Source organism: Recurvomyces mirabilis (genome assembly GCF_035927965.1).
Source record: "Recurvomyces mirabilis strain CCFEE 5264 chromosome Unknown scaffold_8, whole genome shotgun sequence".
In the NCBI taxonomy this organism is placed as follows: Eukaryota; Fungi; Ascomycota; class Dothideomycetes; order Mycosphaerellales; family Teratosphaeriaceae; genus Recurvomyces; species Recurvomyces mirabilis.
Window position 1 is genome coordinate 478048 of NW_027041942.1, and position 27445 is coordinate 505492.

Consider the following 27445-nt stretch of genomic DNA (forward strand, 5'->3'; position numbering starts at 1 on the left):
CATCCTTTTTATCAACTACATCGTACGCTAACACTCCTCAGTGATGTCTATAAGGCTCAAAAGCGCCACTCTGCTGCCTATAATGCCCCCCTTGCTGCTGCTGCTGCTGGGGATACGGCTGCAACGGCACCCGATCCCCCTCCCCCCCACCACCACCACCACCATCCCCGAGATACGGGGACGAAACCCTCTCATACCCACCCCCCGTCTTCTCCACCCTCAACCCCCTTCCCCTTCCACTTCCAGCATTATAATCCCCATACCCCTGCCCCTTGGGCTCCGCATTCCACAACCCGCCCTTATTGCTCCGATGATGTGGGTTCGAGCGCCCGGAACAGCAGCAGATGCTTAGGAGCCAGAAGGCCGTGGCGCCGAGGGAGAAGGCGACGGAGAGCCAGTTTAGGATTAGGGAGTGTGTGCCTAGGGATAATTTGATGTTGTAGGGGTGCAGGAGGGCTTCGAGGGCGCCGGTTAGGGTGCCGAAGAGGATGGTGCTGGTTAGGACGGAGGCGAAGGTGAAGAAGGTGGAGGCCTGAAATATATTGTTAGTTGTATTGGGGGTTGGGTCGGGTTGGAATGAGGGGGCCACGTACGATACTAAACAACCAGGTGAAGAAACTGCCCCATCGACTGAAGATGGCGAGGATGCCACACACAATCGTCGCCAACGTCGTCCAGAAGGAGATTTCGTATGCGATGAACATCCACTTCGCCACGTGTCTGTAGGTGTCCAGAGCCGCTTTCCCACTCTTGCCTAGCAGTTTATTCTCCAACCCCTCCGCACTATCCTTTGCCTGATTGATCTCGGATTGGACGACATTATTCGCCGCCGCGCTGTCGGAGGAAGAGGATGTGGCATTCGTCCCGTTCAGACCCCAGACACTTAAGGGATCAAAGACGAATTGACTCTCCTTCTTCGAACAGAAATCTATGCTTCCATCGGTCTTGCTACTGCTGCAGTAATTCCACAGATGGATCTGGTAGAGTTTCGCTAGTTGGTTTTCAGATTGGGCGAGTTCGAGGGCGGCGGTCAGGGTGGTGGTGTTGGCGAGGTTGGAGGCGGAGGCGGTGGAGAGGTTGCGGAAGTCGGCTTGGAGGAAGTAGAATTGCGATGTTGAGGTCGTGTTGGTCCAGCCCGAGGTCTCGATTAGGATGAGGCAGAGGAAGGAGGCTACTGTCAGGGCCCAGGGGATGGTTATGCAGGCTATTCGGCCGGCTTTGCCCATTGTGTTGCTTGTTGCTTGTTGCTTGTTGTTGTTGTTGTTGTTGTTGTTGTTGTGGTTGTGGTTGTGTTACTGGTGAGGAGGAGTGAGAGAATGTTGTTTATGCTGGATCGATGAATGGAGCGAGCGAGGGTGGTAGATACGTTTGGTCGGTTAGAACGAATGCGTGGGCCTTATGCTCAATACTGAATGTGGACCCAACAGAGCTGATGTACGAGGGCAAGGTAAGGCTGGTGGAGGAGTAAGGCAGTGAGACGCAGCAAACACTACTAACCACGACGCAGCCAAAGCCAAGCAAACAAAGCATGTCCCAGAGGCAGGCCAGCAGATGCCATTCTGTCGCTCAGCCTCACAAAAGAGCACAGCACGCGAAGCCTCACACACACACAACACGCGAAGAGACCCTGCATGCGTGTGGCTGCTGACGTACAGTACACTTCTAGTATAATGCTCCGCCGGCCTCGTTACTATGTCTGTACACCACGCACGGCCATGATCAGGAAGACAACCGTAGCACCTATATCAGCACAAGCAGACTGACTCTCCATCTCCATCATGTCTAACAGTGACCATCAGGAAACCGTACAGTAGCAGGAGAAATCCACACGCGACACATCATCCTCATCAGCACGTCCCATCGCCCCCACGCGAAACCTGAAAACCAGGGATGTGGATGTGCATCCTTCTCCGTTCGGTAGCGAAAGTGGAGAAGGATAACGTACCTCTCACCCGTGGCGAAATCAAGTAATGCGGCGGCCTACGTACAACCATTCCTCTCCTCCAGTGTGCTGCCTCCGTTGTATGCTTCAACGCTGTCTCCGAACTACAAGGCTTGTACGTGGACGGCTGCGGGGAAGAGAGAGAGGATCACGCATCGTCTCGACTCCGCCGTCTTGGTACAGCATATCTCGAGGTCCCAATATAGAAACACACATAGTAATAGTAATAGTAATAGTGAGAGCTTAGTCACTCGAGCCAACAGTAACAACAACAACAGCATCGTCCCTGAAGAGAAAAGTGGGTAAGGAACGAGAGGGTAAGACTAAAAGGCTCGCAAACTGATGCGAGTGCAGACGTTAACAATTCGATGCTTGAATTCATGCAAACTACATCCCCTTCATCCCCCCTCCCCTCATCACCTCCCATCCTTTTTAACATCTGGTATAACTAAGCCATTTAGACATATGCGTAAAATAAAGACCGCCACCCCATCCCATCCCATCCCATCCCATCCCATTCCATCCCATACCACATAATGCATCCAGCGCTCGTTTGGGGAAGAAACCCCGCCCTCATGCACAATGCCTTCGTGAAAACCCATGGAAAAATCGCCAGATCGCCCATATCGCTCCAGGAAAAAAACGCCGATGCTTTCGAAAACAACGATGAGGACCCGAAGCCGACCTGACCCGACATAAAAGAACCCCCCCCCCCCCTCCCCATACGAGTCCAAGAAACATAGTAAAAAGATGTCGTTGCCTTGTTTTGTGAACGAAAAGAAGAATCCATCCAAAGTAACGCCGGTGCTAGATTTCGCAAAGACTTAGATCCCCAAAGAAGCTCGTGGCCGGCGGCGTGAAGCGGAAAGAAGGATGATGTCGTTTCATCCGACGTTAATGCTATACTAGATCATTGCTGTCGAGGATCCCTAGGCCTAGGCCCAGGCCCAGTGAATTGATTCCTCCCCCCCTCCCCTCTAGACCTCACCCACTCCATCGCTCCCGACTGCCGGCCCCCCTCAGCCGCCTTCTGCGCATCCGGATCCGCAGGCGGCGACGCCCCCCCACCACCACCACCACCATCCCCCCCAGGTAAAATCCGACTAACATTAAACGCCAACGCCTCTATGATGACCTTCCTCAACTCGGCATCCTCCCGCATATCATCGGCGTTAAGGCGGAACTTCTCCTTCTTATCCATGTCCCGACGACGCAGGGCGGTGATTTCGCGGACGATGTGGGAGAGGACGCCTTCGGAGCTGCGGTTGCGTTGGGCGGCGTGCTCGGCCGGGTTGCGCGCGTAGCGCCGGGTCACGTCGCAGCAGCCGTCGGCGGAGAAGGCGATGCAGTAGGAGAGTTTCTTGCCCCAGCCTGGTGGATGATGGTGTTAGTTGCGGACGGACAGCGGTGGATTGACTTTGGGAGGGTAAGGATGAGATGACGTACCTTGGGTATACAGCAACGGGGCATCCCACTGCTCCTCGCAGCAATCGACATGCACCCATCGTTTGCGATGCACACTGTACACCTCCGTCCACACATGATCCTCGGCATTCCAGACCCATCTCACTCTACTGCCGACAGCTCTACAAAGCATCGTGAAGCAATTGGCCCACTCTCCACACCGACCCCGTCTTGTCTGAAGTAAGACGAAAGCGTCATTATATCGTGGAAACCGTTCGAAAGACCCGCATTGCTGATTGGCGCACTGATATAGTTCGACTCGATTCGCACCACGTGCTTGCTCGTCCGGTAACGGAGCAGCCATGCCACATGCGAGCGTCCGGGTCCGACACGTGGAGCACAGCGGGTTATTGACCCATTCGAAGAACTCGCGCTTGAACCACTTCATCAAGGCGCGCACGACACAGTCCTGGTATCCCCATGCGGGTTTGATATTCGGGCCGAGCGAGGCGGCTTCGGCGGTGAAGAGGTCGGATTCTTCTTGCGCCATGTCGTAGATTCGCTGCAAGGGTATCGCGCCGAGTGCTTCGTCCAGTAGGCCTGGGTTCTCCCATTTGCAAGGTGTGTTTGACAATGACATCAACATGCTTCGGAAGCGGAGGGATTTGGTGTCGGTCGGCGGTACGGGCACAGTAGGCAGATTCTTCAACGAGTTGTAGGCAGGCGGTGACGGGAGCGCTGCTGGTAGCTGTTGTGGTGGTGGTGATGGTGGCGGTGGTGAGAAGGGTGCTGCGGGTGCTTGTCTCGATGGCATCTGAGGTTGCTGCGGGGTTGCATCATAACCGTGTCGAGAAGGGAGAGGCGGCGGCTGCCTGCTGTCGGTGAAGAAGTCGGCAGGGAGACGCGAAGACGAGCGTCGCTGGCTGCTGGGGCGTCGCGAGAGTTCATTCATTCGCTTGGTGGACAGTTTCCGTCTGAATGCAATGGTGAGGTCGGCGGCCCATCCTTCTGGGAGTGGTTGCGGCGGCGGGACTGGCTTTCGCCGCGGCACTCCACTGCGGTCGGCCATGGTTCGAGAAGGTGTATGATGTTATTATCGTGTTCGAGTATCGTCGGCCGAGTGCGTGGTTGCGTGTATGTACGTTGGTGGGAATGCGAAAGCACTGCAGGGCGACAATGTCCGGAGCAAGTGCGGGCGTCGGTCGTAAACCCTTGAGGCTGATCGATCGTCGGGCGGGATGCGATGCGCAGCAGCGACTTTCACTTTCTGCTCTTCCACTCAGCCTCCTCGATCCCCGAATTATCGCTGCTCTGCGCCGCTTTCCCAACTCAATATCGAATCCGTTGATGGTATGGTTAGACACACACGCGACACACAGCAGGTAGCGATGGCGGGGACGAGGAGACGTCAATGTGTTGGTTGGCGACAGTGTCAAGGGAGTGAGGTGGTAGCGGTAGAATAGAGTAGCCTCGAAGTGCTTGCGTTAGGTGGCCGCGTCAGTGCCCTGGGGAAGAGCTTACGACGACAGACAAAATGCCAAGTCGCCTCCAATTTCTCTATATAAGCCCTCGTCGATCTCGCCTCTTCCCTCACTCCATACTCGCGGCCTGCAGGCGTAATACTGGTCGTCGTTGTGTGCACGGTCAGTATTTGGATGTTGATATCCTGCTTTACGGCTCTGTTCCATACTGTACCATCTCCATCAAGCAGGACCGTCTTCGGCGATTGTGGCGCATTCTCGTAGGGCTAGCGCTCTGACTCCGAAGCTCGGGCCATGTGCCTCGACTCGGTCCTTTTCTCTTTCTCCTCGGACTTCAGACTCGCTGTTTCATACCATGTAGATATATATACGGGTGCATTGTAGTTGACAGCATTATTTGCTGCGTAGCCGGCCTTTGCTGTCCGAAGATCGTACGGTAGAGCGAAACCCGACACGACCAAGAAGGGCAGCCTGTGTAGGGTTGGCAGATATCGCAAGGCCACCGGGGCATATCACGCTGTCACGGTAATTCGTGTGGAAAAGCAAGACCACCATAATTCACCCCACCACCATTTCCGGTGGGTTATTCGTATGCTCGCAAAGAAACACCTCACACGATTCGGATGCAGTCCGAACAATGCTCGGCGTCCACGTCCTCAAGCAATAGAGTCAGGTCCCCACTATCAAAAAGCTTACCATGACAAGCAAAACCCTCCACGCACACCACTCCCCTCCTCAACCAACTCGTAAAACATCCATCCCAACCCCCACAACCAACACGCCAAGCCCACCATCTCGTAACCCCATCGTCTCCAACCCCGACACATCAGCAACAGCCGTATGCACATCCCCCACCAACCTCACATCCACACCCTCCACACCCTCCCTTTGCCAGTCAACGTCGACATCCCATACCTTGACTCTCTGATCAACACTAGCCGACACAACCCTCCACTTCCCACTCCCACTCACACCCTCGGCATCCGTACCCACGAACCCGAGCCCCGTAACCGCGGCCGCGTGTGCTCTTGGCACGAGCAATGTTCGGACCCGACCAGAAGGCGTCACGCGACTGATGCCGAGGGCATTATCGTCTCCGCCCGTGAGCACCAGAACGGAGCCATCGGCTAACGTGGGCGTCTTCATCAAGCTCAGGATGGCGTTCTGGTGGACTCTGTGGCGTTGGGTCCAGGCTACCGTGTCGCCGTCATGCTCTGCTTGGCTCCACAATGTGATGTGACCGTCCATACTCGCGGTAAGGAATGGATTGCTCGTTTTGCCAAGCGAGGTGGCTTGCGTAAGACAGGCGGTCAGGTAGTCTCCCGACGCGCAAAGCTTCCACGAACGGTCGGTGGTCATGTACCGCCAGAGCTGTAGCGTCGAGTCGGAATATACCATGCTGATCGCAAATGTCTCCGGCTCTCTTCCCTCGACTACAGTAGCGTGCTGGACATCAAAGCTCATGATCCGCAGATCAGAAGTCCCGCTTCTGGGATGCGAGCTCTCGCAGACGACTCCAATACCAATACCCGCTACATCTGCCGTAATCCTCCAGACGAAGAATTCTTCGAACCCGCCGCTGGAGAAGAGATAGTGGTCACCACAAGCCCACTGTAGATGTTGTATGCCGGTATTATGCTTTCGTAGCGTCTGCGAGCATCTTAACCCCGTATAATCATTGTACTGCCACAGCTTGATATTCGTATCTTCGGCTCCAGTAGCAATGATCTGACTCGGTGTGGACGAGATGGCGACAGATTTGATCTCCCGCCCATGTCCACCAGATCTGAGCAGACCGAATAGCGCTTGGTTCTGAGATTGTCGATACAAGTTCGATGCTTTGGTCCACACAAAGATACCACCTCCTTCGCTAGGCTGGAAGGCGAAATTACGATGGGCACCGCCACACTCCACGACCATGACTTCGCGTTGAGCGTGGACGTCGTATGCGACGAAGTGCTTGCTTCGGAAGCCCCAGATCATGAATGTTTTGTCTTTCCGCAAGCTTATATGCTCGATGTTTGGTCCGAATGGCAGGCTGAGTTGGTGGACCAAGTCCGTCTGAAGCGTGTCTTCCGCAAGGGTGATGCGATGAATGGCATGTTTCCCATCCCGACCCGTCGAGTGTAGAAAGCCGGTAAGATCTCTTGTTAAGCCTGCGGAGTCCCACAGCAGCGAGGTCACCGCTTCTTTCGCGTGGACGTCAAGTAACACCAAGAGGCTAGTCTGCGCCGTGCCAGCCATTTCGGACGCCGTGTCAATGCCATAAATCGCAATCCTGCCATCGCGTGAACCGAGCACGGCGGAATTCCTGCCACCAAGACGAGTCAGAGTATAGCTGGTGACTACGAAGCCTGGGTCCAGCTTGAGACTCCTCTCCAGCTGCGCAGTCGGCACCAGGTTGATGCTTGACTGCATATGCGGCACCAGCTTCAACAATCTAGTAGTCGTACTTCCAACACTCGTCACAAGCAAACCGAACTCATTGCGAGCTTTGCTGAAATCGAGGTAGTCTACGAACAAGCCGGCAGTCTTCTGAGTGCTCGTGCAGACCTGGAAAAGCCTTTCATGCTCGTGCGCGTACATGTAGATCCCACCAGACGCACCGGCAAGCCATGCGTAGCCCGGCAGAGTCGTGACGAGAGAGTAGCCGCGAAGGTTTGGCATGCAGCTGGACAGTTCATTGATCCGCGAGGAATCATCGTGTTGAAGATCGATGGCCACGACTTTGCCTTGCTCGGTCGTACAGGCAATCGTGCTCTCGCTGATGAAGCCGTAAGCCTTGAACTTGTCTGCAGATTTCCAGGAGCCCAGCAGTGGTTCACTGAGCTCTGTAGGTGGGGCCATTATCGCAGCCGAATTATAAATGGCGATGGCGCCATCGGCACCTCCGGTCGCGATTCGTCCATCTTCTGCTGTGGCCACGGACCAGATATGTTTGCCAGCGTGTGCCCTCTGCACATTAGTCTGCTCGAGATCGTAGACAGCGCTCCCTGATGATTTCAAGATCCACGTAATGGTCGATGCGTCTTCGCCGAACGAGGTGATCTGCAATCGATCAGCAGGATCGAAGCCGGTAAAACGAACATGCCATATCCGTGATATATGACCCATAGCCTTTGCTAGACACCGAGGAGCATGCTCCTCCATCGTAGCTTTCGAACCAAAGCCTGTCTCCCGCTGTGGCCCAAGCAGTGTTGGATCCTCTGCTGCCAAGTCTGATATGTCCCAAATGCGAACTGTCCGATCGTCGCTGCATGTCGCCAGAAGTCCCCTGACCTCTGGGTTTGACTGGGGTGCGATTGTAGATGAGAGTTGCACACCGAAAACCGAGCCTTCATGCGCAGAGAATGTGTAGTGTATCTGGGTTGTAGCAGCGAAAGTGCCATCGTGCTTGTCAGATAGGACAGTAGACCATACTATGACATCCCCGAAAGCAGTGCCGGACGCGACAAGACATTGAGATGAACTTAGCCAATGGATGTGTGCGGTGTAAAGAATGCAATTTGACCCAGGCACTATTGGCAGAATCTTAGAAGGGCCTTTGGCATCTTCGAGGTGGCTCAAGTCCTCGAGTGAGACCACAACCAAAGCATTGTGGGCCGTCACCATTGCCAGAGTACGGACGCTAGTCTCATCGCTCGAAGATGAGAGCGCGCCATCTAAGATCCAGTCGGTTGTGGTGCGCAAGGCAAAGGCCTTGAAAGCATGGGAGGCACCCTCATCCTGAATAAGGCTGATTTCCCGGATCAGACTGCCGCCCCAGGCGACTATGGTAGAGCCCTGGTGTTCGTCGACGATCAAGCCATGCACGGCTGTGTTGTCGAATACTGTGATGCTGGCGAGGAGTTCTCTGGTACGAGCATCATAAGCTCGTACATATTGCCCTTCGCCAGAAATGATCACATCGTCGCTGCAGAAGGCGAGCGCCGTCACAGGGACTAGCTGCTCAACATGCTCGAGCATGAAGTCGCATGCGATCGACTCGAATGCTAGGTGCAATAGTTTTCAATTTTACGTCAAAATCATTAAGGCCAGTCGAAAGTTATGTACATTAGTGACTGGTCCGAGCTTAACAGACCGCGCTCCGCGATTTACCTCGAGCATATCTACCCTACTTCTGCGGCCACACTCAGTACTACACTACTACACGCTCGCTATTGAATTCGAGAGAATGGACCCATACGGCAGCGGCCCACCTGCGTTCAATCTACAACAGGCCACACCGCAGCTACCGTCAAATGTGAATGCTCTCCCTGGTGCTCTCACACCCGGCGGCTCCCGGCCTACACCCTCAGCTTCTTACTCCCATAGCCATTCGAGGAGTCTAAACCAGACGCCTTCACAACCACTGCAATCTTCGAATCCCAAAGCGTACAACATCTCCCACACTCAGACACCCGTAGGCCATCCTTCGCACAGCCCACTCAACCTTACAGACATCCGCTCACGAGCAGTGTCCGACGCCAATGAGGGTGCTGCTGGCACAGGCACCCTCTTCTCCTACTCAGAAACACCAACGAACTCGAATTACCTCGCTCCATTTCCTACATATGCATACGACTGGTGTAAATGGCCTGTCATGGGCGGCAGCAGCGCCGGCAAGATGGCCATAGGGAGTTACCTAGAAGACCCGCACAACTTCATCCAGATCCTCGATACGCAGATCACGCCGCAAGATGTCGCGAGTCCAGGGCAGGCGCCTTATGGTCTGGAGTACAACAAGATAGCAGAAGCCACATGCGCGTATCCTGTGACAAGAATACTGTGGGAACCACCGAGCTCGCAAAAGACGAGCACAGATCTGTTGGCAACGAGCGGCGACCACTTGAGATTATGGAGTCTGCCTCAACCCACTACACCGCACACGAGCAACATCAATCGAAGCGCGATTGCCAATTCAAGGGATCCCGCGCCGCAGAAATTACAGCCACTTGCACTGCTTAGCAACAGCAAGACCCCTGAACATACTGCTCCTTTGACTTCCCTGGACTGGAACACGCTTTCGCCGAAGCTGATCATCACATCTTCCATCGACACGACCTGCACAATATGGGATATACCGACACTAACAGCCAAGACTCAGCTCATCGCGCACGACAAGGAAGTGTTTGATGTACGGTTCTGCGCCGGGTCCGTTGATGTCTTCGTGTCCTGTGGTGCAGATGGCAGCGTGCGTATGTTTGATTTGCGAAGCTTAGAGCACTCCACTATCATATACGAGCCTGCGGAGAAGTCAGACAAAAGTATGTTCGTACGATCATGCTCGCTACTTATTGTGCTAATAGTCTCGCAGGCTCTTCACCTTCTGGATCATCTCCTACGAAAGCTCAGGCGCAGACAATGACGCCTTCACCACCTCTACTACGGCTAGCAGCTTCACCACACGATGCTCATCTCCTGGCCACTTTCGCCTCAGATAGCAACCTTATCCGAATACTAGATGTACGGCAACCTGGAACAGCACTACTCGAACTACGCGGTCATGCTGGGAACCTCAACACAATCGAATGGAATCCCAGTCGAAGAGGGATGCTCGCGTCTGGTGGAGATGACTCACTAGTGCTAGTATGGGATCTTCTCAACGCAAACAACCAAGCCGCCATCCCAGCTCTAAATGGTAACGGCACAGCTGCTGTTCCTGGCGAAGTACAAGGAAAGGGACCTTTGGCCAGCTGGCGATGCGAATACGAGGTTGGAAATGTTTCGTGGGCGCCGCAAAGTGGCTTGACAAGCCAAGGTGGCGACTGGCTGGGTGTCAGTGCCGGGCGTGGTGTTTGGGGCGTCAAGTTATGATTTCGTCTTCACCCAGCGATCGGGGAGGATGGTATGGGTTTTTTATGATTGGTGTGCGCATGAGGAATGCATTCACGAGCAAGCGAGGCGTTCCTGGTTGGTTTGTGGTTAGGAAGATATAGCATGAGATACCAGTGCACATCCTTGGGGTGGAGCCACAATCTATTCAACCCCTGACCGTTGTCCCGTCCGTGAAACTGCTTCGTATGGTCCAAATGTAATGTGGAACTCTGTGGACATAACAACTGAGGATCACAAACAAAAGTGGGGCTCGCGTATGCAACTCCCTCTTCTGCATCCAGATTTACACGACTTCACCTCCTTTGACTGCCTGGAGCCTACAGCTAAATACATCTCTGTCCAAGTCAGTAGATTTGAAACAGTATGCCATGATAGCGACGCATATACCACGTCCGGTGCTCCACCAAGCAGCATGCAATGGCTGAGCCAGCATACTCTTTTACGATCCCGTCCCTCGAGGACGACATCAAGCTTGACTGCCGCATATACCATCCGAGAATGCCAGGAGACACTTCACGGGAAGTAAAGGCTGCTGTTTTTGCCCATCCGTATGCTCCCTTAGGAGGCTCTTACGATGATCCTGTCGTGGGTGCCATGAAGGAGACACTGCTCAAACAGGGATATGTCGTCGGCACCTTCAACTTCAGGTATGCTGCAGATACTCAAATTTCCTGGGACTATACTGATGACTATGGAGAGGAGCTGGCGACTCAGAAGGCAAGACTTCATGGACTGGTCGGCCAGAGACCGAGGATTACATTTCTGTTGCTGGGTTTATGATGTACTATGCTCACCACTTGTCTTCAGTAAGGAGGTCATCAGCCGACGGCGCCCAAATTGGCGATGACGCTCGACATCCGATGCCTCTCCTACTAGCAGGCTACTCCTACGGCTCCTTGGTGCTGGCTCGCCTTCCCTCCATCACGAAGATCGTGGAACGCTTCCACGCCGCAGCGATGGGTACGGCAGCTGCTGAAATAATGCTGCGAGCTAGAACCCTAGCAAAGCAGACCATGAAAACATTCGATCTACATGCTCCTGGTAACGCGACAAGTCGTGGCCGTATGCTCGAGCCAAACGATGCAGCGACAGGTTCCACAGTAAACTCAAAGGCCTCATCAGTCATCATGGGTGGCGAAGAAACAGATAGCTCACAGCGACGACATAGTCCAGACTCCCGACGTAGCGTGGACGCTGTACGCGAGCTGCCGCACAGACTGAAAGCACATATAAGACAATCTAGCGACACGAACGATAAACATCATAGCCGGCGAAGATCGCAAAATACGACGACACCGCCCGGAACAGTAGATTCGACACTTGCTACTCCGAGTGTAACGGCTCACTACGCCCTCATCTCGCCCGTCATCCTACCTTTCTCCAACCTGATATCACCACCTGGTGCGCCGTCATTGACGATGGGCGTGAAGAAGGCTGGAACGGCAGACAAGAATGCAGGCGCGCTATTCCCGCAGCAACCGACACTGGTCATCTTCGGCACACGCGACACGTTCACATCAACCAAGAGATTCCTAGCCTGGGCTGAGAAGCAAACGAAACTGTCGCCAAGCTTCGAATGGGAGCAAGTGGAAGGCGCAGGGCACTTCTGGCGTGAGTCGGGTGTTATGCAGGCTCTACAAGCGCGGGTGGCGAAGTTCGCTCAAGTTTTGGACCAAAAGTAGGTATGACTGTATACGGCAGCTGGAACGACTCCTGGGAACAATGAGGCATGATCATTTCAGGATCTCTCCAGGGCTTTGGTACTTAGTCGAGCGAATCATGTATGACGCTTACTTTTGCGCCGGCATAACACCAGTAGTCATAAAACGCAACAAATTCTCCAACTTCATCGGCGCCAATGTAGGATCTATGCCCTTCTCCACTACTACTATGGCAACCTCCTTCTCCATTCCATCAGCCTTTGGTCTCTCCTCGTCCACGCTCATGTTAACATCATCGTCACCGTCTTCACTGTCGGACTCATCTTCTCCAAGCTTTCGTCTGAGCCCAGTAACCACATTCTCCACCCCACCTTCGCGTTCAGCGATTGTATAGTCGTCCTCGAACGCGTCCGAGATTTGGAACTGCTCAAGACACTCGTGATTCGACTGTGCCGCCCAATCCCATAGACCGGGAAACTCTTGCACTGCTAACCCGCCCTCATCCTGCTGCTTGGGCTGGATGCTGTACCTCGCGACCCAGTCCTCTGGGATAGGCTCTAGTTTTTTCCGCAGCAGATTACCTAGCAGTCCTTCTTGTGTCTGGCCAGGAAATGCAGATGTCGGGTATGCGTGTGCGGCTGTCAGAAAGTCCCGGTGTTCGTTTAGTGCTTGCTGTATATTGGAGATGTTGCGGATGATGTGGTCTTGTTCGAGCTTCAGTTCTTGCCTGGAGGGTGCTTACCTTAGCTGCTGATCTTCAGGGATTGATGCAGACACGATTGGAGCACACTACAGCAGAAACTAGAGAGGGCGGAAGGAGATATGTGATGTCCTACCATGAAGGGAGAGGATCGCTGCTCAATAATGACTGCCGCGATTCCTGCAGTGTTTGTGACAGTCGTGCTAGCTTCTGTCGCAGCTGGTCGACAGTACGGATCTGATCCGGCGACAATGCCATCTTTGTTGCCCTGTTCGTGTATGCTGGCGCTGGTCTCTTATGCGATGCTTGGAGACAACTTGAATGCATGCACGGCTCATATCCAGCACTCCGGCCGAGCCTCCCGCTTTTATGGAGCTGTCGCTCGCCTGCGTGTCCACTGCTTCCATTCACTCGGCTTCGTCTCCCCACCTCGCACAAACAAGAGCCTGAGCCTGACTCTGACTCTATGGCAGCCCGGCAGTCTCTGGAGCTGTATATAAAGTCTATTACAGGATGGATGTACCAAGGTTTCACATGGGTGCATAGCATCTCCATATCGATAGCACCCATGTCGCTTTCGCTTACGCAAAGTCAATGCACGATTAACCTGTTGCCAGTAAGCCATTAATCATCAGCCGTGGCGTTCGCTTGGCTGCAGCTCAGCTCGATATACCAGCATCTTCGTCCTCCTGTCGCAACACCGAAATCGTGTTCTTCGCTCTCGATCATCGCGAGGCGAACGCTGGATGACTATGGCCCGCTGGGCTCACTGACGTACTGGGAAGGCACGTTAGGCTTGAATCGGCATCGCAATATGAGCTCCACTCCTCGGGGCGACCCTGAGAAATCAGCGGGCTTACGCTTTGACGATCAAGGTACTGCCGCGACGCCGAACAAAAGACCAAGGCCTTCACATCCACCACGACATTATGGTCATGAGGCTCGAGAAAGGCTTCGACACTTCTTACATCCCGACGGAAAGCGTATACATATCGCCAACTCGCCTGAGGAGGCACTGAAGCTTAAGAGCAAGCTTGCGACCCGCCATGAGAGCCATGAGTTCGATGTCTACATCTCAGGATCTCCCGAGCATCTGGACGCCATTCGAGAAGCTCGGCAGCACCATGAAGCACGACGATCTGAGCTCGAGACCACGCACAAAGACATTTACGAGCGCTTTGCTGACGTTCACGCCGAGCTGGATATGCTAAGCAGTGAGCTTGATCGGGTGACGACCCATGGTATAAGTCTTGAAGCTCACTTCAACCGCTTCGGCTACGATGCACATATCAAGTCCTATGACGAGGACGAAGAGAGCCCCAGCGCCAGTGGCGTCACGACACCACGAGGCAGTACGTCTGGAAGGCGAGGCAGCTCGCTCAGCGAAGAAGCAAGTGACAAAGGCATCTCGCTGAAGCTCTTTAAGCGCCCTGTCGTGCGACAGTACTTTCACAAAGGTATCCTTTGGCGAGCGAGCAAGTGTGAGGAAGTGCAGTCGTTCGAGCTCTTCGTGGACTTGCTCTACGTTGGTATCATTGCTATCAACGGCGACGTGACGTCTGAAAGCCCCACTGGCAAGAGCCTGCTCAACTTCGTTATCACCTTCACGCTTAGCTTCAAGATCTGGAATGACATGGCGCAGATCATTTCATGGTTCGAGACAGACGACATGTTCCAACGCTTCTCGATCGCTTTCGAGCTGGTCTGCTTGTTCGGCTTCACGACCAATATCACGCAAGCTTTCGAACGTGAAGGCTCGACATACGCCACCATGATAGGCTTCTATCTCACCGCCCGGCTGTACAATGCTCTCTATCTGGCTCACATAGCCTGGGTCCTCCCTATGATCCGATCAGTCATGGTCTTCCACGTCACTATCATCCTGATCGGCTCTGCTATTTGGGTCGGAAGTATCCATCTCGAGTACCCGAAACAGCTCATCCTCACCCTGATAGCTCTCTGCTTCGATGTCTTCGCGCCAATGACGCTCGTCCTACTCAAAATGACAGTCGAGAATATCAAAGGCAAAGACTTCTTCGAAAATCTTTTCGAGTTTTGGCCAGCGATGAACATTGAACACCGTACTGAAAGGCAGAACGCTTTCGTCACCCTGGTCTTCGGCTACACAGTTGTCGCTATGCTGTATCAGAGCACAGTCAACGGCATCGACGCCTTCTTTGGGAAGGCCTCATTGGGTCTCCTCCAAGCATTCTGCTTCAACTGGATTTACTTCGAGATTGATGGTGCAAATCTACACTACCATGCTATCCGTCGCCATAAACTCAGTGCCATGCTATGGGCTCTTGCACACCTCCCATTCATCATGGCTTTCGTGCTTGGTGGTGGCGCGCTCAGCCGGCTTGTGGTAGCGACAGACACGGCAAACAGCGATCTCGAGCACTTGACCGAAACATATCAGCAAAGAAGCGAGCACGAAGTCCAGATTGGACTAAGATGGTTCTACTGTGCCGGTTTCGGCATAGCGCTAGCTTGTATGGGTATCATATCTAGCTCGCACGTACACAAGGAGATCGCTGGTCTACGCTTAAAGAAGCGATATAGATTGGCATGGCGCTTCTGCATCGCCCTAATACTGATTTGCTTACCGCTAGCCGAGAGCCTGACCTCGCTGGAGCTCATTGGAACCGTGACAGCGCTTATAGTATTCGCGCTGGGCACGGAGCTGTGGGCTGCAAGCTGCGCGGGCGAATCGTTGTGCTCCCGTGCGAAGCCTTGTAAATACACTGGTCAGTGTGGCAAGAGCAAACTACATGCACTGGTACAGGATGGAACGGAGGTGGATGTGAGTACGCTAGCCAGTCATAACAATAGCCAGGATGGATTGATTGTTGGGCCGTAAGGCTTGTGTTATTCTACACAGCTATACGAAATACAAATATCTACAAAGTACAAACTTTCATCGATGACAGTGATAACGAGATATAGCATTCTGGTTCTGTTCTAACCAGTACAGTGTGGTGTAGTAGTCCGAGCCGTTGGAGGCATCTGGGATTTCCTCTATGTGGTCTGGGACTGGTCGGAGCTGGTCGAAGGGTGCTGGTGCATTTGCCAAGCGAGTATCCTGCTCCTTGCTCTCCTTGCGCGAAGCGGAATTTGATCTTGACATGGTGATAGCCTTACTCTGCTCCTTGTCCGTTTGCCCCTCGGTCTTGACGAGAGTGACAGGCTGTAAGTCATCATGTATCATCCTTGGGAGCATTGGGGCCTCCGAAGGCTCTGCCGCTGTTGGCCGAAGTACTGGGAATGCAAGGCGCCTACTACGCCTACCCGGCTTCTTCTTTCCTTCTTCTTGAAGGCCTGCTGCTTGCTCAACATTGTAGCCAAAATGCTCGCGCAGCTCGCTGGAGTCTTGTTCTTCCTCCGCGGCACGAAGGCGTGCATCCCACACGTCGTCGGGATGAGGGACATCCAGATAACAATACCTGCAGTCCCACTCATCATGCTCATCCCAAGAATCCATGGGATGGTGAGGCCTGCATCGTGCGACATATTGTAGAGCAGCCTTTTCGGCCTCGTTAGGATGCTCCCATGGGTCCATGTCCATAATCGCCCATAAGTCAGAATAATTTTCTTTTGGTTGCAAGTACTCGTAGTCCGGGTCGTTGGGGTCATCTTCGTCGTTGAGGTCTATGCCGCTGACCAGGATATCCAAGTCTTCTGGCAAGCCCGGCTCGATGCTACCACCAAATCCTTCGTCACCTGGGAGGCTTTGCAATTTGGGATCATAAGGGATTGGGACCACTTGTGCTTCTCGTTCGCTTGTTACAGGCACCAATATAGCACGAGATGCTGCGAAATCCGATGAGCCAGATGTACTTTGCGCTTCTTGTGCACCTGCGACCGGCACATCATCAGGTGAAGGCGGTGGAAGACTAAACGAAATAGATCGGCCTCTCGCGGCCGAACTGCGCTCTTCACGGGTCCCTGCTCTGGGCGTCTCGTCAGCACCCAATACCGGGTTGTCAGCTGGGGCAGGCACTGTCGGCTCTGCTTGCAGCCCAGTGGTTGGTACCTCATATGACGGAGCAGTAAGTTCGTTGGCGAAGGCTGCCACGTTTTTGCCACTCCTCTTCTGCTGAACGAGCCCAGCGGCGAATTCGTCAGCATTTTCAATTGCAGCCTCAGGCTCCTGACGAAGCTGAGCAAGTAGCCCTGGATCTCTGCTGGTGTGATCACATCCGCTGGTATCTTGTCTGCAAACGCCTTGGCCAAGACTGGTATATTCTCAAATATCTTTTCGCCTTCGAGAAGCTGTTGAGATGTCTTCGTGAAAAGCTTGATGAACAAGTTGGTTGCAACCTCGTGCTGAACAAAGTGTTAGTGTGTATCTGTATCCTGTATATGGGCTCAGTGTATGCACTTACCGTAGCATAGCCGAACAGGACTTTGCGATCAATGCGACTAGCGCGGATGAGCGCCTTGTCCAGGGAATCAGGGTCGTTGGAAGTCATCAATACAATACGTCCCTCTGCCGCAGCAATACCGTCCAGCACGTTGAGCGGACCGCTGAGAGTCATGCCGTGCTTCGACTTTGCGGGACGCAGCGAGTCGCCTTCCGCGTCGTCACTGTCATCGCCTCGAGACCTATCACGCTTCTTGAGCTTGTTCATTTTCTCTCGCGCTATGCCCGAGCTGTCAATATCTTCCATGAGCACAATACACTTTGCAGGTAGCTTGTCAAAGAGGGTTTCCATTCTGATGTCGTTCATGTTCGGATCGGACAGCGTCAATAAAAAGACGTCAAGGTTGTACTCGCCTGCGAGCGCAGTGGCGAAAGAAGTCTTGCCAGTCCCAAGAGGGCCAAACAGTAGATAGCCCTTGCGATAAGGGATCCCGCTCCGGATGTAGAAGCTCTTCGTTCGTGGATCGAGATATGTCTCGATATCCTTGATTAGTGGTTCTTTCACCTTCGAGTCCAGCGTGATGGCTGCAAGTTTCCGCTGCGGCCTGGCACGGCCTTCATCCCAGCAGGTGATCTGCGAGTGTCTCTGGATGACTGGACGGTACACGCGGGTCATAGCGTCCTGCGCACTGGCAGCGGAGCTTTTGACGTGCTCGAGAAACTTCTGCAGGGATGTCACGCCCCCAAACAGCGAGTAGCAGGTTAGGACGATAGTGTCGTCTTCTTGATTATGCGACCCACGTTCTTCACCCTTCCCCCTCTGCTTGGCGAGTCGTTGTCGGTCGAAGGTCATCCAGTACCCATCGAAAAAGAAGGAATGGTGGCCAACAGCTGGTGTATAAGTGATCGCGTCCTTCTTCCTCACTTCATCGCCATCCACCGGCATGCGCTGACTCGTGTTGACTACAGGGTCCATAAACGTGATGCTTGAGCAGGCCGTGGTAGTGCCCGGTGCAGTCACAGTCAGCGTTTTCGAATCTTTAAGACCATGCTCCATCAGGTAGGCCATAATCTGATCGTGAAGCATCGGATTTGGTGGAACAGTCACTCGAGCCGTTACCTTGCCCATGATCCAGCCACGTAGAATGCAAATAATGGAGACCAGACTTCCGAACTTTTGAAGCGCCCTATACAACAGTATAGTAGGTGTGACCACAGCGATGAGTCGGGCGAACCACGGACTAAGTTGTTTCAGAAGGTGCAAGAGTTGCGCAATGACTTGATCAGACCGGGAGGCACTCAGATTTTCGCAGGCGGACGAGAATAGGGACAGCAAAGTCCCCAAACTCTGAGTTTTCGACAAGCTACCGGATCCCGTCATGATGTTCTCTAGATGTTGGTGTCACTGCTGGCGACCGCCGTCGACTCGTGCAGGCCTTTGGCGAGTGGACGAAGGTACGTCCATGCTGCTCAAAGAACATCGCCAGGCCGAGAGCGGCCAATACTTGGCTTGTCTGAGGGCTTTCACAACATACTGCCTTTGTCCGCATAATTCTCGTCTTGCGACGCGGTGGAGCAAGGAAGGATTAGAAGCCCAGCTCAAGGACGACAGTATCCTCTGGCTTGAACGCATTGAGTATGTACTTCTGTTACTGCAGACGGAGCATCAAGACCAGTTGGTAGTAGCCGTAAGATCCTATAAACTTAGTCGCTCCTGAGCTTCTGGCGAAGTGCTGCTCGTCTTGGTGCTCGCCACGCTTTCTTTGTTCAAATGGCATCCAGACTTCCGGCTATACCAGACAGGCTTTCAAACTCCGCTGACAAAGATGTTGCGTACGGCCATGAGCAGGTAACCTAGAGACATGGTACTCCTTGCGCTGTCAAGACATAACGAATGGTTAGGTTGTCTCGGGTCCGGTCCTTTACTTGGACCGCCATGTGCCAAAGAAGTCAAGTGATGAGTTATACACCACAACATCGTGTCTTATTGCCAAGAGTCGTGATGGCTTGCGTAGCGGTTTGTAGCTGCAATGTGGCGAACAATGATATGCACTGCTCGCTTCATGCGGACTTCTCGAGACACAATTCAAGCTGGAGGAATATCATCAAAGCCCAGATGTGATTGCCACGACTTGACTTCATCCGTCCAGGCTCCAGACAATTTACAAGACTGGCTGTATGGATGAAGTGTTGATACTCCGCGAGTGTCTCAGTCAATGGTATAGCGGCTTTCGCCGCATTGCCTTGATTTATTCGGAACCGCATCGCCGGGTCATCATGCCCCAAGCCAGCAGGACTTTTGGGGAGATATTTGAAACTTGACAGGGCTAGAGACGCTAGTCTACTAACGGAAAGAGCCTGCTGTAGAAGGTAACGGCACCGAGCAGACTCTGTGATCGTCTGTACGCCCGGTATTACCGATGCATGAAGACATGGGTGGCTGCGAGCATCGAGCGAGTCGGACACATCGACGAACATCTACACGGCTCGTCTCGTAGCCGATCAGATGCGCGCCGAGTTGAAAGGTCCCCTGCAGACAGTTGCTGGCAATGCATTTTCATTGATGTAACCCCAGAAGATAATTATTCAGTAATGTGTACAGGTTTTGGCTTAGAAAGACGGTCGTGCGATTGGGCCGTCTGTGGCAGCTGCTCGTCCATCATAACAACACCCGTTATGAGCAGTTCCAACGTTGGTTACACTTCAAAATGGAATCCGACAGGATCAATGCCTTCCCATGCAGCGACACGAGAAGGATGCGAGACTTTTAATGATGAGGTAAGCTGGTATGATGATTGGAACTGTACAGAAGGTTTCACAGAGTTTATGTGGTTTGACGATTGGTCCAACATCCACAGCACAAGTAATAAGCATCATCATCATGGTTCTCTCTGGGAAGGAGATAGCAAGTGGTCGTGTCTTGGAGGAGGGCATTCAAATACGAGCCGGATTGGGCTAGATGGACCGGCCGATTGCCTTTGATGAGTCAAGTGTTACGTCGCTGACGAGTCCTCACTCCTTCGGTCCCGATACAGCAGTGATGCTACTTCCTAAAAGAGTAAAATAAGCGGAGGATACGGCAGACTCCGTTCTCAATGCACGGCCTGAAGGATGACATACCAGCTGACTTGCCGATATAGATGACAAAGGTTCTGTGCGCTCAGACTTCCATGCGCTTCCGAAGCATATCTTGCCTCGGCATTGGGCTTACTACATCCTCTGTGATTCGCGCTTGTATGTTTGAGTGATGGTGAGATCTTGCCAGAGCCGCACCAGCCCTTGATGGGGCACGGCGAGCTCTTCTTCAGGGCAGCCCATATTGAGCTGACCATGGGTTGTCGACGGCCGGACAGAGTACGTACCTCTGAATTCCACTATAATTCGAAGCTTGTCTGACTAATTGGTTTCACGCATCCTGCAGATTTGCACCGTTCTGGTGCCCCGAAACCATTCCCGTACGGTACCCTGACGCCGCGGCGCCTGTGTGTCTCGATTTGACATGCATGCTTCCCCCACAAGCGAGTGATATGGTGGTCTGCAACCATTTCCAGTCCCCCGTACCGAGCATCTTCGTGCCACGGCTCGTATCCCTGACCTGGCCAGCGAAAGTCAGCGTCAATCTACTATAAGCTTCGTACACTAGATGCGGTAACACGTTCGTTCTGCCGGACTCGCGCCAACCATAGTCCCGTGATACGATACTGCTAATTGCTCGTCGTCACCACATCTTTACTCTCTTTCGTCGACGCTTCACCACTCGCAACATATTAGGCGTCTTGCGCTTCTCGGTAATGCCTTTGAGCGTCCTATATCGCTGGGCGTCGCAGCAATGAGCATGGAGAAGCAGCCTTGGACCGTCAACGGATGGCGCGAGAATCGTTACCAGCTAGACGCAGCGAGGTCTAACACCACGGCGCCAATACCGCTGTCTGCGCCCACCGCCATCAACCCAGCGTTCCAGAGCTCCATCCTTGTACAGAATTACAACCACAGAGACGAGGCCTGGAGACCAGACGGAACAAAGGAACAGATCTCTACAGACGCTCATGCGACTGCTGCTCGCCCAATCCTTGTGTCCGAACGCCATTCTCCGGCCCCAGGTGGCAACTACGGTCCGCCGCAGCTAAATTTTGCCTCACCTCAGCAGCCTGCGTCAGGGCCTTGGCGGGGCTTACATGACGATCTTCGCAGGAATAATGATACGACGCAAGTGATAAATGCTCCACCCTTGACCATCCAGATACCTCCGGCTCCCGGTACGTTTACACAGGTTATTGTCGCCTCCATTGAACGCCTTCTGTCGTGCTAAAAATTCTATGTCGCTCACGCTGACTGAGGCTGGCGCTACAGGTGCTCACAGATCGTCACCGCCTCTGGCCCAAGTGAAGTCTGAGCTTCCTACATATCCTCAAGATGTACAGACACCGTCAATCCAAGCACCGTCGCTGCCATCATTCGCATCCTTCCAGAAGCATACTACCCGCACTGACGATGCCGATGTGGATGGTCCGGAAATTGCCCCAATGGCAGCTCGCCTACCTTGTAACACCTGCACTCAATTAGGGCCCATGGTTCGCAACGTGGCGATTGCTGTCGCGGAGCTTGACGAGAATGTGCAGATGTACTGCAATAAAGCGGTGACTAGAGTACGGCGCATATCCCTTCATGACTGTGATTTCTGCTAATACTTTTCCGCTAGTCCCTGGATATGCCGACTGACGGGTCTGTGCGAACAGTTCAATGGGTCCTGGACAGACTACGATACGCAAAGGGAGATATGGTAGAAGCTGGCCGTCGAGTTCATGCTCCTGCTTATTTCTTCCCTCATCCACCTGCGCCGAGTACCGTACCGTCGCGATTAGACTCGCCACCGCGCATGTTGAAGCGATCTGCAATGTGGGAGAAGGACGAGTACTCTAATGTCAAGCGCCCTCGCTCTGGAGGTTCGCCAGGTATGGCGGACAGCGTCATGTATGATCATCGTCGTGCCTCAGTCGACTTCTCTGGCCGTAGTGCATATTCGCCACAAGCAATCGAATCTGCGCCTTTGTCCGCCTACCCTCGACAAGGTTCACCCGGAAGACTGTTTCGTCCGCTCCCGTCGCCGTCGTCTCTTGCCTACCCGCAATCGGCAGCTGCGTCACTCCCGCCGCCAACTGTCCATCCGGGGTCTCCTACAATGTCATACCAGGCCTCGACGTCAATCCACACAGCGACGACAGACTCTGCGACATCTGCTCACATAGCCAATCTGCAACACCAAGTCACTTTAAAGTCTTTATCGCTGCAAAGCCTACAATCCGAGTACTCCACTCTCCTGCAGAAACTACAGCGCGAGAAGCTCAAAAGCCAGACGATCGAGAAGAAGACCACAGTGTCTGAACAGGAGGTCAATGACTTGACCGGCAAGAACGAAGATCTGAGTGAGCAAGTTGTCTCCCTGCAGTCACAGCTCGAGGAGTCTGAGCGCAAGCGTGACAATGAACGTGTTGAGACCGGAAAAGAAAAGGAGCAATGGAGCCGTATGCTCGATATGAGCAATAGATTGCAAGCAAAATTGGCTGGAGAACGACAAGGCCTTGCTGAAGAGCGTGATCACTTGCGGAGAGTGATTCAGCATTTAGAGCAGCAGACAAGCAGCCGCACTGACCACGGTCCCAACAGCGCAGTGTCTGCCGATGGCCTACCAAGTTTCACCTCGGTGAACGGCTCCAAGACCAAGTCGGGATATAATGGGAACGCTAACAGCGATGCTGATGGGCTGCGACGTGAAGTCATGTCCATGAGAGAAAGAGTTGCCACACTGACCGAGGCGCTTCAAAAAGTCCAATCGCGCAGCCAGGAGCTGGACGACCACACGCGGCGCATACAAGAAACTAGATTTGAGCTGACCAAAACGTTGCGATCCGTTCTCGGGAACGATGTTGTAGACGAGACGTCCCCATCACAACCTCTGCCAAGGACGTCTGTCTCTGAGCCTACTCCGAAGCTTGGCGCGATTATTCCTGCGACGCCCATCGTGATTGAGCAGCCGTCGCAAGTCACGTCATACCACAATGCATTAACTTCAAATTTGCCGCCACTGTCTGCGCCGAGGTCTGCCACCAAAGCATCTGCTTTGCCGACGCCGACAAGCGCTACTGGGCCAAGCATCGCAGAAATGATCAGCGCTGCTAGGGCTACCTCTCCGAACGCAGAAGAGCTGGGCATATATGTACAGCCTTCGACGTCGAGTCCTGAGGATCTTGTAAGGGCACTCGGACCAGTGCCAGCGCCGGCACCATTACCTGCCTTCCGCTTCGAAGCGGGCTACCAGCACCAGTCGCAGTCACACGCGCCTATACCGGCGGACAAGCAGACGCACTCTCCACCCTCGCACCAGCAGCCTTACGGCCACGCCTCGCCATACAGGCCATTACCGCCAGCGAGTCAATATCAGCAGTGGGGTCACCAGAAGTCGTCACCACCATCCAGTCACACTTCGCCAGGTTCGTCAGGCCCGGGCGGTTCGTCTCCACGTGACGCCTCGCTGGCGCAATCACAGCCACAGTCTGCTCCAATACACGCTGGCTCATACTCTCAACCTCAACCGCTATCCGCAGATAGCCGCCGAAACTCTTTGCGTGGCTTTCCTGACATGGCAGTCACATCGCCCGCTCATGGGCCGGCTGGCTTCCGACAGTGGGAACAACCAGCAGGTCCTACCTCTATGCCGCCTCCACCAAGACCTATGACCATTGCAGACTCGAGGACCGTAGGATTCTGACCAATCAATCGAATGCATGCCGGCAGCATTTCATGTACAGAAGCTTTGCTTGAAGCGCTGAGGCATACAGACCACAAAATAATTTCATGTACAAATTTTGGCACTGAGCTATTTGATACTTCCTCGTCCCTCACGTTTCAATGCCTATGATAAATTTGTCGTGTCTGGAGCCGCACTCCTGTTTCCTGCTCAAGAGCATGATGCAATAATGCTTGGGGCCGAATGCCCACTTGCGGAGATCTGTCTCTGCAGTTGGGTGCTGAATGCTTACGCACAATATCCACCTTCTATCACACAGCCTCAGCAGACATAAGAAGAATCGACCAAGTGAGTACTACCATAGCAAGATCAACATTACTGTGCCATTCGCTTACGACAACGTTATTGTCGTATTATTAGCATATACGACAAACCACAATCTGGGAACCCTTGATGCTGGTTTGTCGCGGCTAAAGACATACTCGACCAACATGCCACCATCGGCGGAACAGCTCAAAGGGGCATGTGCATGTGGTGCCGTGAGTTGGCAAGCGACTGCTGATCCCCGGCATCTCGACCTCTGCTACTGTAAGACATGTCAACAGATCTCCGGCGCACCATTCGTTGCATGGACGGGCATTCCGAAGCAGGGATTGACATGGCATGGCCCTATCACCACTTTTGCCGTCAACGATCTGGCCACCAGAAGCTGCTGTCAAGAGTGCGGCTCGACGCTGAGCATGCATTATCATTGCTATCCGGACAAAATCCATGTCGCTGCCGGGACTGTGACAGATGGTGAGAAGCTCCTACCGCCTGTCAATATGCACATTTTCATCAGTCGCAAGCCTCAGTGGTACACTCTGCCAGATGATAAGATAGAGAAATGGGACGAGTTTGATACCGAGACGCAGAAGATGCTGGACGATTGGCGAAGCAGACAAAGCTCGTCATGAAGCTCCTGCGCTGTCTCGCGACGAAAGATAATCTACTGCTATACTCGATAACGACAGGCCCTGATCACAATATGTGCCATTTCTTTGACAAAACTCCCAAACGACTTCCGCCTACTTAGTCTTATCCTTCATCAATGTCGCATTGAAGGCGGTCAAGACAACCGAGGCGACCTTGTCGCCATCGAACCAGAAAACCATCTCATTGAAAGGCTTACCGGCATAGTTCAGCGGGTCAACGTTGGTCACGCAGTAGTCGTTCCAGATCTGCGAGGTCACGTTCGACTCGGCTAGTGTATCTTGAACATTGTAGAAGCGCCAGACCTGGCCGGTAAGATTGGCTTGGAGCCGAGTCTCGAAGGTCGGGACGACTTGGTAGTAGATGCCGCCAGGAACACCGCCCAGAGCGGACACGAGTTTGTATGATTGAGCGAGCACGTCAGTGTCGTTGGACGTCCAGGCGGAGATATAGAGTGAACGAGCTGATGATTGTGCCAAGGTGATCGAGGAGTTAAGATTGGCGTCGTTGTACGTGCCAGTATATGTGACGGCCAGGTCGCGTTGAGCCAAGTCCTCGGCACCACGGACAAGAGTTGTAGTGATAGCGTCGAGTAAAGAGTTGAACGAGCCGAGACTTCCCGCAGAGAGCATGGTTATGGCAAGGTCGTACTGAGATATTAGCACGACGTAGCTGTAATAGCCTGTGAGCCCGCCGCCTTTAGTGATGAAAGTGACAGGCCGATTGGTCTGAGGGAGTACAGTGGTGGCTCGGAAGATCTCCCAGGGCATCCCAATCAAGCTGTGTGAGCCGGCAGAGTATGCCACCGGTTCAAACCAGTCGATCATAGGGCTGATCGTCTGATGATGCTTGAGCAAGTAGCGCATGAAACGAGTCATGTCGTCAGACGAGCTGTATAGTCCACCAGCGCTTCGAACTTTTAGTAAGGAGTTGCGGCCATTCGGTGGAGTATATGGCTTACGCATTGCCTACAGCTAAATCTTGCGACCATTGGCTATCTGAGGCCAAGAAAGCGCCAGAAGTATTCGATGACGTCGTGAACGTCGTTGCATTCATACCCAGAGGTTTGGTAATCGCTATTGTGATATAGTCTTCGTATGGCATCCCTGTGACTGCTTCTATGACCAGGCCTAGCAGATCGAAACCCACGTTGCTGTACGAGGCCTCTGTGTGCGGTGGAAAGACTGGATTTGCTTCACGCAGGACGTTGAGGAGACCTATAATTCGTCAACTGGTAGGTATCATAATCACGGATAATGCTACACATACCCGCCCTATCGCATGCCACGGATACATTGAGGTCGCAAGCAGGTAGATCGTCGAACTCGACATCAATGACCGGAGGTAATCCAAGGATCTCTGCGACACCTTCCGTTAAGAGATCGCTTTGTGCGTCTGTAGCTATATCAGCATCCTCAACATGTGGAAACAGCCCAGCTTACAATTGTTCTGGACCACTCTGTTGACTGAGCAGCGATCTGATCGATATGCGATTCCACTGGATCGAGCCGCTGGAATTCTTAAGCTCTGGGACATAATCGGACACGGCATGGTCAAGGTCAATCTTTCCCTTGGCCTGTTGTTGCAAGACAGCCATAGCAGTAAATATCTTGGTGTTGCTTGCGATTCTATACGTTGTGGATCCATCAACCCCGTGGCCATGCTCAGCTTGAGTGGAGATATTCGGGGTATGATATTTCGACCATATGGATACTTGCGAAGTGGTGATCTGGATGGACAGCGAGGAGGCCTGTGCGTCCGGCTTGGAAAGGTAATTGTTCAGTACAGAGTCGATGGTCGCAAGAGTCGAGTTGAGTCCGATATGATTGACTTTGTTTGCTAAGAACGCGGCATTTGGCTCGCACGATGCTTCAACATGATGAGAGAGCGCGGTCAACGCGAGCAGAGAGCTCGGGAATGATATAATGTTGGTAAACATGATCTGTGGTCAGGTAGGTATTGAATGAGGTATCTTGGTGAGCTGAGTGGCCATGTTGTATGGTATATATGTCTCATGAATCAGGGCAATGCGTTAGGCTGATTACGCTGATGCCTTTCGTTCAATCTGTGTTGTATGGCATTGACCATGCCAGTAAAGCTGATGCCTTCCTTACGATCTGTTTCGTATGGCATAGCCCGGCTCGCTCGACTCGCGAGTTTGCAAAGAAGCTCGAATTATGAGTGACTGTCGACTGACCATCGTTTCGCGAGCTAGGACCTCGTCGACCGGGCCCAAGACAAGAGTGTTCATGGCACGGTAGTGGAAGGCGAAGTAACGCAAAAGCAGAAGCTCGAAGACTCTCGCATTGCGGCAAGTGTCCGTCTTCACCTCATTCGTCACATCGCAGCATGCACGGACC

General features: G+C 53.3%; 11 protein-coding genes across 11 annotated transcripts; 5 read left to right on the forward strand and 6 right to left on the reverse strand.

The window, feature by feature from the left end:
- Nucleotides 1-37: 37 nt before the first annotated feature.
- Nucleotides 38-1226, reverse strand: LTS14_003808 (uncharacterized protein; the record flags this gene model as incomplete). The annotated part of the gene is made up of 2 exons (XM_064836511.1): nt 38-532; nt 594-1226. 2 exons carry the CDS (start codon nt 1224-1226, stop codon nt 38-40), a joined length of 1128 nt encoding a protein of 375 aa, XP_064695902.1.
- A 1626-nt stretch (nt 1227-2852) lies between these two features.
- Nucleotides 2853-4415, reverse strand: png1 (the record flags this gene model as incomplete). Its single annotated transcript, XM_064836512.1, has 2 exons — nt 2853-3313; nt 3389-4415. The coding sequence occupies 2 exons, from the start codon at nt 4413-4415 to the stop codon at nt 2853-2855; spliced, it is 1488 nt and encodes a 495-aa protein (XP_064695903.1).
- A 1147-nt stretch (nt 4416-5562) lies between these two features.
- On the reverse strand, nt 5563-8793 carry WDR6 (WD repeat-containing protein 6; the record flags this gene model as incomplete). Its single annotated transcript, XM_064836513.1, has 1 exon — nt 5563-8793. One exon carries the CDS (start codon nt 8791-8793, stop codon nt 5563-5565), a length of 3231 nt encoding a protein of 1076 aa, XP_064695904.1.
- Nucleotides 8794-9001: 208 nt separating this feature from the next.
- On the forward strand, nt 9002-10623 carry LTS14_003811 (uncharacterized protein; the record flags this gene model as incomplete). The annotated part of the gene is made up of 2 exons (XM_064836514.1): nt 9002-10073; nt 10124-10623. 2 exons carry the CDS (start codon nt 9002-9004, stop codon nt 10621-10623), a joined length of 1572 nt encoding a protein of 523 aa, XP_064695905.1.
- Nucleotides 10624-11142: 519 nt separating this feature from the next.
- LTS14_003812 (uncharacterized protein) lies at nt 11143-12326 on the forward strand (the record flags this gene model as incomplete). The annotated part of the gene is made up of 2 exons (XM_064836515.1): nt 11143-11291; nt 11342-12326. 2 exons carry the CDS (start codon nt 11143-11145, stop codon nt 12324-12326), a joined length of 1134 nt encoding a protein of 377 aa, XP_064695906.1.
- A 108-nt stretch (nt 12327-12434) lies between these two features.
- MED8 (mediator of RNA polymerase II transcription subunit 8) lies at nt 12435-13263 on the reverse strand (the record flags this gene model as incomplete). Its single annotated transcript, XM_064836516.1, has 2 exons — nt 12435-13032; nt 13142-13263. 2 exons carry the CDS (start codon nt 13261-13263, stop codon nt 12435-12437), a joined length of 720 nt encoding a protein of 239 aa, XP_064695907.1.
- Nucleotides 13264-13819: 556 nt separating this feature from the next.
- LTS14_003814 (uncharacterized protein) lies at nt 13820-15865 on the forward strand (the record flags this gene model as incomplete). The annotated part of the gene is made up of 1 exon (XM_064836517.1): nt 13820-15865. The coding sequence occupies one exon, from the start codon at nt 13820-13822 to the stop codon at nt 15863-15865; it is 2046 nt and encodes a 681-aa protein (XP_064695908.1).
- A 57-nt stretch (nt 15866-15922) lies between these two features.
- On the reverse strand, nt 15923-18749 carry LTS14_003815 (uncharacterized protein; the record flags this gene model as incomplete). Its single annotated transcript, XM_064836518.1, has 3 exons — nt 15923-17101; nt 17161-17331; nt 17391-18749. 3 exons carry the CDS (start codon nt 18747-18749, stop codon nt 15923-15925), a joined length of 2709 nt encoding a protein of 902 aa, XP_064695909.1.
- Nucleotides 18750-21197: 2448 nt separating this feature from the next.
- LTS14_003816 (uncharacterized protein) lies at nt 21198-24134 on the forward strand (the record flags this gene model as incomplete). Its single annotated transcript, XM_064836519.1, has 3 exons — nt 21198-21624; nt 21719-22014; nt 22068-24134. 3 exons carry the CDS (start codon nt 21198-21200, stop codon nt 24132-24134), a joined length of 2790 nt encoding a protein of 929 aa, XP_064695910.1.
- Nucleotides 24135-24604: 470 nt separating this feature from the next.
- Nucleotides 24605-25069, forward strand: LTS14_003817 (uncharacterized protein; the record flags this gene model as incomplete). Its single annotated transcript, XM_064836520.1, has 1 exon — nt 24605-25069. The coding sequence occupies one exon, from the start codon at nt 24605-24607 to the stop codon at nt 25067-25069; it is 465 nt and encodes a 154-aa protein (XP_064695911.1).
- A 111-nt stretch (nt 25070-25180) lies between these two features.
- LTS14_003818 (uncharacterized protein) lies at nt 25181-27024 on the reverse strand (the record flags this gene model as incomplete). The annotated part of the gene is made up of 4 exons (XM_064836521.1): nt 25181-25994; nt 26047-26302; nt 26355-26470; nt 26528-27024. 4 exons carry the CDS (start codon nt 27022-27024, stop codon nt 25181-25183), a joined length of 1683 nt encoding a protein of 560 aa, XP_064695912.1.
- Nucleotides 27025-27445: the final 421 nt, after the last annotated feature.